The 15098-nt window shown below is 41.7% G+C and overlaps 1 protein-coding gene across 5 annotated transcripts in view; it reads right to left on the bottom strand.

The window, feature by feature from the left end:
* The window catches only part of TPD52L1 (TPD52 like 1), a 78120-nt gene extending 72240 nt beyond the window's left edge, over positions 1 to 5880 (bottom strand). For 2 of the 5 annotated variants that reach the window (XM_032484817.1, XM_032484822.1), the window contains exon 1: positions 5648 to 5878. In XM_032484817.1, coding sequence (XP_032340708.1) covers positions 5648 to 5666 — 19 coding nt within the window. In that variant the 5' untranslated portion in view covers positions 5667 to 5878. Of the gene's footprint in view, positions 1 to 5647 lie in introns of all 5 variants that reach the window. The other 3 variants (XM_032484823.1, XM_032484819.1, XM_032484818.1) reach the window with 2 other exon arrangements.
* Between the last annotated feature and the right edge of the window lie 9218 nt (positions 5881 to 15098).

Raw genomic sequence — 15098 nt, 5'->3', positions numbered from 1 at the left:
ATCACACAGGGATGCCTCTTCTTTGACATCCTCCCTGGAAAGATGACCCATGTCGAACCCGTCTTTGTTCCCATCAGCACGTGCAGCCCAGCACATATAGAGAAGCAGTGCACTACAGCGCTGGAGCTCATGCTCTGCACTCAGATGGACTTGGAGTCGAAGTCTGCCTTCTCACAATTTTCTGACCTTCAGTTTTCCCTGTCTGTATACTAGTATCTATCCCGTGGGGTCATTAAAGGAATCAATAAGATGATGCAGGCAAAGTTCCTGGCATATGCTATTAAGGGCAACAGCAAATGTTTACAGAGCGCTTTCCAAGTGTCAGGCACTGTTTTAAGCACTTTGCATATATTAACTCGGTAAACCCTCATTACAATCCTATGATATAGATGCTATTATTAGCCTCACTTTATGTCTGGGGAAACCAAGGCCCAGAGAGATCAAGAAAGTTGTTCAGGGTCATGTTAGTGATAAGTGACAAAGGCAGAATTAAAATCCAGGCAGTTTGACTTGGATCTGGAATCTTAACCGCTATCCCCTAACTGTCTCTCAATAGTAAGTGCTTGTTGAATGTTTGCTATCACTATAGTAGTCGATAGATATTTGTTGAAATATTTATTTAACAAATCAGTATTTGCTAAAGTACTTATTTATTATTTACTATGGCTCCCTAAGTACCAAATCTTACAATTGACCAGAAAAATGGACTCTTGCCTATAAGTTTTTTGAAGCAACTTCTCAGATGCTGCCTACTGAGAGTATTAAGAAAACAAGGTGTATATTAGGGGAGGCAATTCAAAATAGGTTCCAATACACTGTAATATCTACGATTGGTATAATTTGATTTTATAAGAATTTTAATTGCAACAATGGTATATGATTTGTTGCAAATGACTGACTTTATCTTATGTATACATCACTACCTACTGTAAAACTTTTACTAGGAGGGAAAATATAAGAGAAGGTAGCTTTGAAGACAGTAAGAATGCTCTTCATAATATTTTAAAAAATTGTAAGCCAAAATGTATAACACCTAGCTTTGATAGTTTGAGGTTTTTAATTATATTGTCTGAAATTTGGAAAACAGATTTTTTCCTTGGATAATCTGATCCCTATAATACAAAAGACTTGACCTGTTGCTATTTGGGGGAGAAAGAATTATTTTACTGTTTTGTAAAAAAAAAAGGCTTTGTTTTCACAGCAAGAAATTTGTTTTCATGGAATGTTAATAAAAAGGATATAATTGTACTCATTTTTCTAGAGCTTCATTCCTCGCTTCATTTTCTGTTCTTATCCTTGTTTGTTTTCTTTCATGTATTTCTAATTTGCATTTTCTTGCTGTGTTTCATACACCTGTATAAACTACCCTGAGTTCTTCCTGGAACAAGATGAGTGCCAATAAATGACCTGTGAGCAAAGTATAAAGAAAGGTAAATAAGACATTTTCACTTTAATGGAATCTGCAAACAGGTAGGATTAATCTGACGTTTATTACTTTATGTCATTCAGGGACTTCTGGGAATCCTCCTGAGTTGAATGTCTGAATATAAAAAATAGTTACTGTAATTGGCTGAATAATGGCCCCCAAAGATATCAGGTCCTGATTCCTGGAACCTGTAAATGCCACCTTATATGAAGAAAGGGTCTTCATAGATGTGGTGAAGTTAAGGATCTTGGGATGAGGAGATGATCTTGGATTATCCCAGTGAGCTCTAAATGAACTCACAGGCATTCTTTAAAGAGAGATAGAGGGAGATTTGGCAGAAGAGAAGGCAAGGTGACCACAAGGGCAGATCGAGGAGATGCAGCCAAAGAATGCCAGCAGCCACAGCAGCTGGAAGAGGCAAGGAAATGGAAGAGGGTGCTTCTTGGAGCATCCAGAAGGGTGGAAGCCATGAAAGTGATCTTGAACTTCTAGCCTCCAGACCTATGAGAGAATACCATTCTGTTGTTTTAAGCTAACAAATTTATAGTAATTTGTTATAGCAATCATAGGACACTAATACAATTATTAATCTGAATATATACAAGTGTTAAGTGAAGAGAACTTTTTTCTTTTTAATATTAAAGACATTGGGAAAGACAAGTTATTTCCCAGAACAGTGAAATACTGCAAGATAGTTTAAAAAGGTCAGGAACTTTTTATTTTAAAGGACTGCCATATATTTCAGGAAAATGCTACATTCTTAACCAGTTTCTCTCTCTAATTTATAATTTTATTAAAGCAAAATTCTCTAGTAGCAGGAAGACAGCTGGTACCACTGGCCTCCTGCGGGCTTCGCACTGCACACTGTGCTCCAGCCCCTCACTGTCTAATCGCTCTGCTCCTAATCCCACTTCTGTGTTTCTGTTCTACCAACTTTCTGTAATAGGGAAGAACAAATCTGACTCCATGTTAGATCTGTTCCTTTAGCTCTAACCCTGTGCTCTGTTTCCTCGTCTTAGTCATGATGGTTCTGTACCTTTTGTAAAATAATACTGCCTGAAATATACAGGACAGCCCACTCTCAAGGCTCTGACTTTAAGGGTATAACACTTTTCCATGCATATAGAGTTCAAAAGTTGCAGAACAGAGAATAACATCTGTCTTGTTGGAGATTTACAGGAACATCATGACCTGCCTAGGTGGACAGCTGCAAGAACAGAGAATTTCCACATCAAGAAGTTTGCAACAACCAAGCACACCCCTTTCCCTTTTTAGTATAAAAGGAGCCTGAATTCTGACTTGGGGAAGATGGTTCTCAAGGACTTTAGTCCACTATCTTCTCGGTCTGCTGGCTTTCCAAACAAAGTCATTATTCCTTGCCTCAACACCTCATCTCCTGATTTATTGGCTGGTTGTGCAGCTAGCAGAATGAGTTTGGACTTAGTAACCTTCCCAGAATGTCTTCCTGTTTTGCTGAAAGTAATCGGTCAAAGCATATTATTTGCAGCGTGTCACTTATGGAAAAGTTTCTAGGATCTGCTACTGCATTTATCGAATTATGTGTGCAAATCAGGTCCACAGCATGTGGGTGGCCCCCTGTAAAGTTCCGGGGGACATTTTACCAGCAGCTGCCCACTTAACCTCACTCATTTTTGCTTTTCTCTAGTTCAAGAGGCAGAAAGATAAGCCATCCCTACTCTAGACAATTCTAAAGTAAACCATGTTGATGACAGAAACTTGCACGGAGGAAACCACAGGACTCTCTTAGAATCTGAGGCAGTTCATTGAGCCAGAAAAACGTGCCAAGTGGAAAGATTTTCCCTTTAAGATAAACTATAAACATTTTGTGAAAAGTTTTATTGTTAAAGAACTTAATATGTCTGCTGTGTAAATTACCACAAAAGTCTGAAAATGAAGAACTTAAAGTACTGGGAAAATGCAGATTTAAAAGGCAAGTATCATCCACCTGATTGTAAAATATAAAGCTGAGGTCATCCTTGACACTACCATCCTTCATAGGCAATCCAAGTTATTTTGATTTTTTTTTCCTAAGTATTTCTTAAGTCTGTTCACTCTTCTCTTCCCAGGTGACTGTCACCCTAATCCAAGTCTCCCTAGGATGGCTTCACACCAGGTGGAAGAGGGGTGGTGGGGGAGATGGTGGGCAGGGGGGACTTAAGTTTTACCTTTCCTCTGAAAGTGGTAGGCTTTGAGGGGCGGGGTGGGGGAGCGGGAACTGGGCTCTCCCAGCGTCAACTCTGCTACTGGTTACTTGATGTCACAAGGAAGGTACATCTTTTGCTTCCTTTTTTTCTGGAGAATGGGAAGAACACTACCTACCTCATGAGACTATTGTGAAGAAGAAATGAGTCAACACACATAAAGCACAAAGAACAGAAACAGGGACACAGTAAACAAACTCCATTCGATGGATTATTACCCACTGGGCCAGATGTTTTTCAGGCTCTCCCTGCACTCTGGCCCTCTTTCGTATCACTAAGATAGTTGCAATTCCACACTTTATCACATAACTATCAAGTTACTATCTGCCTTTTCCTCCACTGTAAATTTCCCAAAGCAGAAATCAAGGCTGTGTTGGTTCATCTTAGCACAGCGTTTAGCAAAGGAAAGCACTGGAATATTTGTTGAGTAAATCTCACAAGTAAAGCAAGGCAGTGACAGTGGGTCCAATCTGTAGTTTCAGAAATCTGATGAATGTTTCCTACTGGCTGCAGTTTTTCTCCAACCTCACTGAGTTATAGATTTACCTGGGAAGTTTTCAAAGATACGGATGCCCAGGCCCCAGGGATTCCAATCTGATTGGTCTGGGATCAGCCAGGGCCAGTATTTAAGATTCTGCAAATAATTCTACTCTGCAAAGCAGGTTGGAAAACTCCAGTGTTGCTCCCACCTGCTTCAGCTTAGGTCCAACCTGACCTCCGGTTTTGAAGTTGACCAATAACCCCCTACCCTTAACTGAATTCTCCTTTCCTATTTAGATAATGGGGAAAAAAATATACTGGAAGCGGCAGCTTTATGGACAGGATCTTGGCTGATGGAATGAACGAGGATGGTTTGTGCTGTTCAGACCATTGTAATTCTGGCAGCAAACCTATTGGGTGGCTCCAGGCCCAAGCACCCGCCGAGCTGCTGGCATTAAGGACGCTTCGGCCCCTAAAGGGCGAGCGCACAGGGTCATGAACCTCTTCTTTTTCCTTCTTTTCCCCCTTTTATTTCCCCCAGACGGGCTTTTATCTATTTTCAAAGCCATCACAGAATTTCCTGCAGTGTGGGAGAAAGGTGGTGATGACTGTTTTAAGGGCTGAAAAAGGCTGATCTCGCATCTCTTTCCTTTTTGGGGGCAATGTTGCTTGCTCCCAAGACTCCAGAGTCAGTGTCCAGCCTCGTGCTCCACATCCGCCCCCCTCTGCTTCTTTCCACCGTCCATTTACTTTCAATCTTGTCCCGATTCCACCGGGATTCCCTAACTCTGGTCGCAGAGTGACCCCAAGACACGAAGCTGCCCTTCGTCAATGTGTCTCGGGCTCCTCGAGCGGGCGACCCCAGAAGCTGGGAGCCGGGCGGCCAGACCGCGGCCAGTGACCCCGCGCGGGTGCGGAGGCAGAGGTCCCTCCCCGACCGTGGGGAACAGGGACGCACGCTTCGATGTGCTGGAGATCTGCGGTTGGGTAACGCTCTCCTCGCCTCGAAAGGCAGGTCCCAGCGCTAGAAACCCCCCGCGTAGCCGGAGACCCGCGTCTCTGTGGAGCCAGCACCTCCGCGCGCGACGCGCCCAGCCCCGACCTTGGGAGCTGCCGGACGCGAGCCCACCGCCCAGGGCGACAGGACCCGCGCTCCGCCACCGCTCCCCGCGGGCGAAAGGCGCGGAACGCGGACTCCGGAGCCTGCCCAACAGGTCCTCTGGGCACCCACGAGGCTCGGGAAGCGTGAGGGCGAGCGGCCGGGAGAGAGTAGAGCATCCCGCGGGCGCTCTCTTCCTGCGGAGGGTCCTCTCCCCGTAACGTCTCCTTCCTCGGTCCCAGCCCCACAGCACATCCTGAGTTTGGGGAGCAGGAATTCTCCCACAGGCGCGGGCAGGGGCAGAGCCGCGGGCGTGTGGAGACGTCGCCGGTCCGCTCTGCGAGCAAAGTTGGGTGCTGCTGGGAAAGGGCCTTTCCACGCGCCGGGGCCTGACCCTCAGGGCGGTCGGCGACCACTCACCTCGTGCCTGCGCCTCCATGGTGGCCGACTTCGGACTGAGCGCCGCGGGGACGCCTGGCGCTTGGCGGAGAAGCAGCTGCGGTGCCCGAGCTCGGAACGCAGCTGGCCCAGCCGCTCGCGTCCTCTCTCCGCACGCGTGTCGCGAGCTCAGCGTGGAGGGGGTGGGGACCGCGGGGCGGCCTCCTCAGGCCGCTGCTGGTTACCTCCGCCCCTTCCAGTCTACCTGGCCGAGACCTCGCGGGGACGGCGCCCGCCGCTTTGCGCCCCCTGCCGGCCCCTTCGCGCATCGGGCGGGGGGCGCCCGCCCCGGGCTCAGGGCGCGTGCTCAGCCCAAAGACGCCAGGAGTAGGTTGTGCCTTCATTGTTTTTTTCTTTCAGTAAATCCATTTGTTGATACCTATTGTATATGGTTCAATGAAGTAATCCATAAAGATAAAACATTTTTCTTTTGGATATCACCATGGTCTACGTAAATACTCAAAGTCAGAATCGTCTGCAGGAATCACTTCAAGTCACACGGTAAGGTTTACAGACCTGAATTCGTCTCTCATTAAACAGTGACACGTATGTATTCAAGCCCATTGGCTTTGGAATCTATGACTACTGGGAATGTGGAGTAAAAGTAATGCATAAATCTAAATCAAGGGAGAGAGTATCAACCATCAACAAAAAGAAACAAAGATGAACTAATATCCTAGATGAAGTACCACAGTTGATACTTGGAGACAGAATACTGGAGATGAAGTTTTGTGTTTGTTTTTAATGGGACAGTTCGTTGTGAAGCACCTCCCTATGCCAGGGGAGAGAGCCATGGACCACTGCCTAGTGGGCCATTGCCCTGGGGGAGAGGAAGGAGGGTGGACTTACAATAGGGAACCACTCCTCCTAGTGGAAATACTGTGTTAAGTTCCTCTGACCCTCTGTACCTGAGACTTTTGTCAACCGATCAATGTATAACTTTGTGTTCTGTACGCTTCTGTTTTAACATACCTCATTTAATACACACTGTTAACATTCATATTGTGCTCCCGGCCAACAGCACTGTAACTCACACCTGAATAAAACTTACTAAGCTTACTTAATATATGCATTTCTCCCTAAGGCACATACAGCCTTCCGGCACTGAGGTACTAGACAGCACTTTGGCACTATGCTTGGAGGCCATTTTAAGTAGCAAAGTCATCCTCCAAAACACGCAGACGTCTGTGAGTCTGCGGGAGGGGCACTTGTTTACACTCTGAGAGCTGACACAAAGAAGGTAGAGATCAGCCTTGTTGGGTGCTGTGCACCTGTCCACCCCAATTTTTTCAGGGCTCTGTGCATGTCCGGCAGGAACCATGAAGCACTGTGTTGACTCTGGTGTCACAAAGAAATTTTAGTGTGGAGGCAAATTCACTAATATGGAATCTGCAAGTAAAAAGCTGTGTATGTATTTTCTAATTCGAAACCTATGGGCCATACCTATAGGTTGATAAAGCAGTCCCATTTTCAGAGAAAGGACTAGAAACTCACAGTCCTCTGCCTGGCCTGGCAACGTGACTAGAGAACATGACAGGGACTGAGAAATCTCAGCCCTTGCCTCTCCTCTCAGGTCTTCAGCTGTCACAGAGCTCCCCTTTTCTTGCCAGCTACAGTCTTCATCTGCAAAACACTCTGCAGTATTTATTTACATTTGATCTTAAATGATTTGCTGTATTTCTCAGGGCTTTTTTTCTCCTTTCTTAGACGGTAAAGGCTGTCAGGGTCCAGTGTGGGTCTTAGGTTGAGCCTCTCATATTTCCTGTCAAAGGGCCTTATACAAATTCATAGAGCAAACAAGATTTACTGAATAAACAGTTAACTAACCAGTAGGTTCCATTTTATCTCTCAAAGCATAGTTACTCTCAGAGCACAGACTAATAAACATGAATGGGCTCTTACATTTTTGCTTGAAAGAAGGAACACTCATGATTTCCCGGCACGTGTATAAACATGGCAGTGTTTTTTTGTCATATTGAAGATACCCCTGGTTTGTAATCATTGCCATGAAAATTGCTGTACACAACACCAAGCATAGGGCTTTTAAATGGCTTTCGGTGATAGAGACCATGGGTGCGCCAAGTGACGAACCTGAATCAATGATTACATTGCTTTTAGAGTCTATTCAGTTGTTCTGGTCCTCTCTACCCTGGACATGAAACGCGAGGTCAGAGGTGACTCCTGGCTATTAAAAGGAACTAAAAATAGTTCATGACTTCGCAGCTTGAGTCATCTTCACCTTCTTCCAGACTCTGACTCATTTTTCTGATATTTGATGTTTTAAGGTACTGCCCCCTTAATGTCTTTTATCACAATTTATAATTATAAAATATTAATATTTATTCAGAAATAGCTACTGGATATCTTCAATGTGCCGGGAGTGTGCTAGATGCTGTGGATGCAGGTAGAGGCATTGTCCTTTTTACCCAGGGAGTTCATGGTCTGGTGAGAAGGAGGGAAGAGTAGATGCTTTATAAAGCAGGGCAATATCATGCATCTGTAAAGCCGAGTGTGCAAGTGAGCACACTAACTCAGACAAGGGAGGGGATAAAGGGAGGATGCTCTGAGGGTACTTGCCTCAGCTGGGTCTTGAAGGATGAAGGAATTGACCAGGTACGTTTTGTTCGTCTCCACACAACGGCTTAGCCAAGGGAGGCGGTCCTTATGTCCTCTCTCTTTTCCTTGCCACGTAGGATGGTGAATTTCCTTCACTTCTTTAAAGCTTAGTGAAATATCCGTCTGCACCCTCTTGTTCTTCGTCTCTGTAATTGCTTCACATGGAAAACCATGGGTGGGTGTTTGGTTAAGTCAGCGAAAACCAGGTTCACTCCTCCTGAGTTGATCTTTCTGCAGAGGTGGGGATGAAGTGGAAATCTTAAACGTCCAAAGGGAAGGTGTGCCCAACAGTCCTGCCTAAGTCAGTTCTGGGTCACTTGTAACGTAAGGCACTGAGGGTGCCCTTGGGAGATGTGCAGGGCACAGAAATTTGAGAAAGGAGTAAGAAAGGACAGATGAAACTGCCGCTCTGTGATCGTTACTAATACACTTAAGGGGAATGTGGGCTCTGATTCCCACTCTGAAAATGACTAGCTGTGTAACCCAAGGCAAGTTTCTTCACCTCTCTGTGCCTGAGTTTCTGCATTTTGTAGCAGGATGCTCTATGAGGTATTAATTAATGTGTTCTTTCCCTCCTGTCCCACGGGGCTAGAGCAGTGTTTCCCGGCCCACTTGTGTATCTGCACCACATGAGGGGCTTTTAAACATTTCTAATACCCAGACCCCATTTCCCAGGCATTTTGATTTGATTTATTTTTTTGAAAGCTCTCCAGGTAATATTAAGGTGCTTCTAAAATTGAGAATGACTGTTTTAGAAACTCTCCACAGCAATAGGGGGTGGGAGGCATAGCTCACTGGTAAAGCTGTGCTTGGCATGCATGAGGTCCTGCGTTCAATCCCCTGCACCTCTGTTAAGAAGGGAAAGAAAAAAGGAAACTATCCACAGCAATGATGAAGCTTTTACAAATTAAAAAATTGCCACCTACATAGACGGAAAATAATGAAGTAGAAAAGAAATGTGAGCAGGGCAAGGATTTTCTGCCCCTACGTCCAAGGGAGCTGGGGAGGGAAGAGAAGTTTGAAGGGGAGCTGAGACATTGGTCTGTCTGGATATCTTACCCTGTCCTTCCCTCTTCCCAGCAGACAAAGGGGACTCGGCCTTGACAGTGCCATAGGTCAGAAAGTTTTGAGAAATAGTAGGTCAGTGTGAATGTCACATTGAACTTCCCACCTTTCCAAGAAGTGTGGTTTCCTACACCACTGCACCTACACCTACATCTAGGTGTTCCCTTGAGCTGCGTGTGGGTTGTGGAAGTTAAGCAGAGAGAACCAGCGAGTGAGCCCACATTCCCAGGGGGCTGGAGAAAGGGACCCATGTGGCTTTGCCCTGTAACTCTGCACGAGGGAAGTGCTAGATGTTCATTCTTTTATTTGAGATTGCACAAGTCCATATCCATTCTGCCCAGGGAGACACTTGACTTCGCAGTGACAGCGTTCTTAGCCCAATCTCTTTTCTTGAGAGACAGGTAGCAAGGAGGTTGGGGAAGACTTCACTTACACGTTGGAATATGACCATCAGACATGAGGAATCTGAGATGCTGGGAGGAGGGAAGCCCCACCTACACCAGTCATTTTATGGTTAGCGTTTGGTTTTCTCAGATCCCAAAATCTGTGGTTTGCAAAATTGGCTATTTTCAGGCTGCTTATATTTCTTTTGTTTATTGCTTGGTATTTTTTTCCACTTAGAGTTTATTACGTTTCCTTTCAAAAACGTTCAACTCTTTCAGGAGCCCTCAGGAAGAAAAAAAGGAGAGTGCTGTCAACCAGGGCTGGGCCACCACGGGAGGTGGCGGGGGGGGGGGGGGGGGGGGGGGTGATAGAAACAGGAGAACTCCAAGAGAGAGGCACAAAAGGACAGAATGAAAAGACAAGGCGTCTACCATGCAGTCAACTCCCTTCTTACTTGGTTTTTCTCATTCCTTAGAGGATTTCTGACTTGTTCATGCAGAGGTGCTATTTCTATACAAAAGCCTCTGGGATGGCTGGTTGCTGTTCGAGCGTCTGTGGTTAGTGCTGTTTCCAGGGTCGCCCTTGCCGGGGTTTGGCCTCTCCATAAATGGTCATTACCATGCATGCTTGTAAAACAAAAACAAAGAGGTGGATTTCATTCATTCCTTTTCAAACACAGCGCACACTTCTGGCTTCATTGTTTACAAGTGACATTGAAAAATTAGAGAAAGGTTAAGTAGAACATCACAAGGATTATTGGTAAGGTCTTTAGGGATCGTTTTACAGGAGCCAGGCGGCTCGTTTATTTGGGTAAGCAGAAATCGGGGTGATAGCTTAATGACAGTACTCACATCTATTGTCTACGGCCACAAGGTCGATCACAGACGACACTGCACTATGGCAAAGGTTTGTTTAGTGACTGCAGTTACTACTTTCTAAAGCTTCAAAGTGACTCTGACACTCTGAAATAATCTGACCTGGGTCTTAAATAAATGTGATAGGCAATACAAATTGTTCATAAAACCTGCAGTAGGTCAATAAGAGCGCGCCAATGTAACCTCTGTTACACCAGGGAGCTGGCCTGGTAGGTAGGTTTGTCTCAGGTAAGGTCAAATCAGAATGTCAGCTCTGCTAGGGATGTAAGTGAATAATAGTAACTTCTGACTTCGCAAACTATAAAATGGAATAAAGCAATTTAAATTTGATTTGAAATACTGTATATTGCCCAATATATTATATATATATAAAATATATACTGTATAGTGCCAACATATTTGTGCAAGAAGAAAAAATAAACCCATAATTAATAGATTATTAAAAAGAATCATTTTGGAATTGAAAAATTCTTAAAAGCACTGTAAACCTCAATTCTTCAAATATTCTAATATTTTATATCTAATATTGTACTATTTAAACTTTTTAATAAAAACTAGTAGGGAAAATGCACTTACAGAATTGTTCAGAGAAAACTCTCATGAGCTTTCTCTCAGAAGTTGTTGTTTGGTAGGAAGTCTTCCTCATGAGTGAGGAGAAATCTGTTTCTACAGAGAACTTTTCTATAATAAGTTGATGAAGCAAAATCTACAGGAAAAATTAGCAAGTCAAATATATCCCATGTAGTATTAAGTCATAATTAACTCAGGAATTATCTGCATTTTACCTTCACTAATTTCAATCAAACACATACTCTATGTAAAAAAAATTTGCAAATTTTCTTTTTTGCTCATGGATCCAGAGTTGTTATAAGTTAATTTCAGAACTTAAAAAAATTGTTTAAGCATAAAACAACCATGTTATATTGTGAAAATCTGTGAAATGATTTTACCAAGACTAAACAAGACGTTTTTTGAAGTTCATTTTTAAAATGGGAAAAAATTGAAAATTTTTGGAAAGAAGTGGAGAGATCTGAGAACTATTTGGAAGGTTAAACAGTAAGGCATGGTATTGGACTACGTGTGGGCGTGAGGGAAACGCAGATGTCACGAGTGTCTCCCAGATTTCAGACTTGCACAACCAGGTAGAAGGCGGTGTTATTCACCCAGATCAGAAACAACATCAGAGCTGTAATTTTGTGTTTTATGAGTATGATCCCACTTGCTAACCCAGTGCCAACGTCCCATGAACCGGGTAATGTGGGACAGTAAGTTGGCACAATTATTCTGATAAGTAACACTGGCCCTATTATCCCACTTACGATCATCTCTCCTAAAATCATTTCTAAGCACAGAAAAAATATGCACAGAAATCCACTTGTGGAAAGTGATCATCATAAGAATTTTCAAAAACCCCAAAGTTCCAACTATGGGAAAATTATGAAATAAATTGAAAACATGAAATGTCCTTTAAAATTATGATTCCAAGGAGTAGATAATAAAACAAAAATGTATGGTACCATGGAAAAGAATATGATATAGGGTTCACAAAAGAAAATAAAAGATCAAGGTAGAAATATATAGAAAACTCCATTTCAATCATGTTTAAGGTCAGGCAACCTATGTTTTTAAAAGATGAAGGGAATACAACATGCCAATAATAGTTGTTTGAGTTACTGGACTACAAATGATTTGATTTCTGAGTTTTTCCAGTTGTGCTTTAATGAACATAGATTATTTTTCCATTGAATAAAATAAACATTTAAATTTTTAAAATTATTTTAGGGAAAGGAACACATATAATTTTTGTTGGGCTAAATACATAATGTAATTTATATAACCATTTTCCCTTCAAATATCATTTAAGTTGTTTCCTTTTTTTTTTTTTTTGCTATCATAAACCAGGGCTACTTTGCACATTTTTGTAAATATAATCTGGTGCAATTGTACAACATTTTTGTAAAAGTGTATACTTAGGAGTGAAATTGCTGGCTTGAATGGTATAAAATATTCAATTTTATGATATAACTAAATTATTTTTAAAATTTTCTTTCCCTCTCATGCTCTCAGTGTATGAGAATTCTACTTGTTCCATATCCTTGCCAATATGTAAAATGTGTTGCAAATTTTTAGGCTGTACAATGGAGTGGACTAATATGATCAGTATTAATCTTTATAATTATCTGCACAAATGTCATCAATAGGTTTTTCTTTATGAACCTTTTTACTTAAATAGAATGTTTCTGAACTGTTGCCAGTCTAGTGGGTATAAAATTGTATTTCATTGTGGTCTTCATATGCATGTCCTAGAATAATGAGATTAAGTATATTTTCATATGATTATTTACCCTTCTGTTTCCTCTTTTGTAATGCACCTGTTCCTTTCTCTTGCCCCCTTCTCTACTGGGTTGTTTGCGCTATCTGGTTAACCTCTGGGAATTCTGTGCACGTTCTACGTACTAGTCGTTTGTCAGTTACGTAGATTGCAAACATTTTCTCCCAATTTGTAGTTTCTCTTCTCACTTGTTTTTTGTGTTTTATAATTGATTGGCATTCTGATTTTAATATGGTGAACTAACTGATCTGTTTTCACTTACTTTTTGTGCTTTCCTGTTTGGTAAAAGAAAATATGTATTACCCTGGAGTTATTAATATACCCCCACGCATTTTCTTCTAAAGGTCTAAATATTTAGTCTTTCATATTTAAGTAAAATTTTCTTTCAATTTAAGTGAATTTAACTTCACTTAGAGTGTAAAGAAGGGATCCAAGTGTATTTTCCCCCATACCATCTCAGGTCAATTATGAGTACATCTTTTTTTCCAATAAATTTGCAATGTCAACTCTATCATATATGATATTTCTATAAGTATATGATTTAATTTCTGGAATATCTATTCTGTTCTGCTGATCAATTTACCTATCCCTAGGCCAACACTGTAGTATCTTAATTAATACAATTTTATACTAAAATTTAAATCTACTCAGGGACGTCTTCTAGCTTATACTTCAAATGTGTCTTGGCTATACATAGCTCATTATTCTTTTGCATATATTGCAGAATTAGCAAGACAAATCCTACAAAAACTGCCATTAGAATTTTGATCAAAAATTCATAAAACCTATAGATCTCCCATCCATAATCATAGTAACTAACTCCATTCATTTACGTCTCCTTTAATAACTTCCAATAAAGTCTTATTATAGTCTTCCTAAAGACCTTAAACATCTTTTGTTATATTCATTCCTAGGTACCTTGTATTTTCTGTTGAGTTTCAACTTTATGAAGACTATTTTTCTATTTGCCCCTCTGTCCATTTTTTGTAGTTTCAAGACCTTTTTTCTTATTTCTCTCTGAATGGAAATAAGAATCTGAAATATGCCTCCAAGGTATCTCACTTCCCCAGATATTTGCTCATAATCCACTCCTGTCCTCATATCTCCCTTACTAGTTTTTAGCCTCATCTTGTCATTTAAAACTGCATTTAACGTTTTCAATAATTTAGGAATATTTATATTTTTACCTGTGGGATGGTATAAGGCTCTCTGATCTATCGTATTATGAGAGTTAGAAATTTGAAGTTTTCATTTGCCAAATGTAAATTTACTCGTGCAAGATTTTCTCATTCCTAGTTTTCCTTATTTTCTAGTCTTTGAAGAAGCAATAGACCTCACATTTAAATATTACCCTATTGATCTAGGATGAGTTTATATATGGGCAGAGTAGACAGGCAACCACTTGGAGGTGTCAGTACAGCTCTTTGCCAAAAATTACTCCTGACTCTTGAGGCCTGAAATTCTCCCAGTAGGCAGTTTTCTAGATAACTTAAGGCAGCTGTTAAAAAAACAAACGTGTTCTTACAAATGGGTACTCTAATGATTTATGATCATATATGGATACCACAGAAGAGAATTAGGGACCTGCCTTGAAAGGAAGATCCAGCTGGAATCCCTAGAAAATGGCAGTTATTTAAAGCAAGAAAGATAATTCCAAAGACGATCCAGAGAAATGTTAGAAACAAGCTTATCTTTCGTCATTTATAATACAGTAGTAATATGTGCAAAGAAACATGGAAACGTTCCATACCATGATTGGGATCAGAAAGTTTCAGAATCAGTGTGTTTACCAGCCAAATCAGGCAGGCATCCGAGGACAAGTAAGTAGAGCGTTGCACAGTCAGAAATGGTTGGTGGAGAGAAGGAAGGGCTCTCTAGGGAGAGGGAAACGCATGGCGACAGGTGTAAGGATGGTACAGGAGGAGAAGGCTGGTCAACAAGACCAGCCGCAGTACAGTGGAGGGTTAATTCTGGGAATTAGTTGTAGATAAGGTTGGATACATCAGCAGAACCAAAAGAAAACCTGGAATGCCTGATGGTTCATTATCTGTACTATTAGAGGTCACATTCTAATTTTCATTTAAAAAAAAAAAAACCCAAAGTAATAATACTGATATTAAGTCAAACATTAACATGTTAATTTTAGACTATGCCAAAATAA

Source organism: Camelus ferus, chromosome 8, assembly GCF_009834535.1.
Source record: "Camelus ferus isolate YT-003-E chromosome 8, BCGSAC_Cfer_1.0, whole genome shotgun sequence".
Taxonomy (NCBI): Eukaryota; Metazoa; Chordata; class Mammalia; order Artiodactyla; family Camelidae; genus Camelus; species Camelus ferus.
The sequence above is the reverse complement of the archived record's forward strand: the minus strand, read 5'-3'. Positions and strand labels throughout refer to the sequence as shown.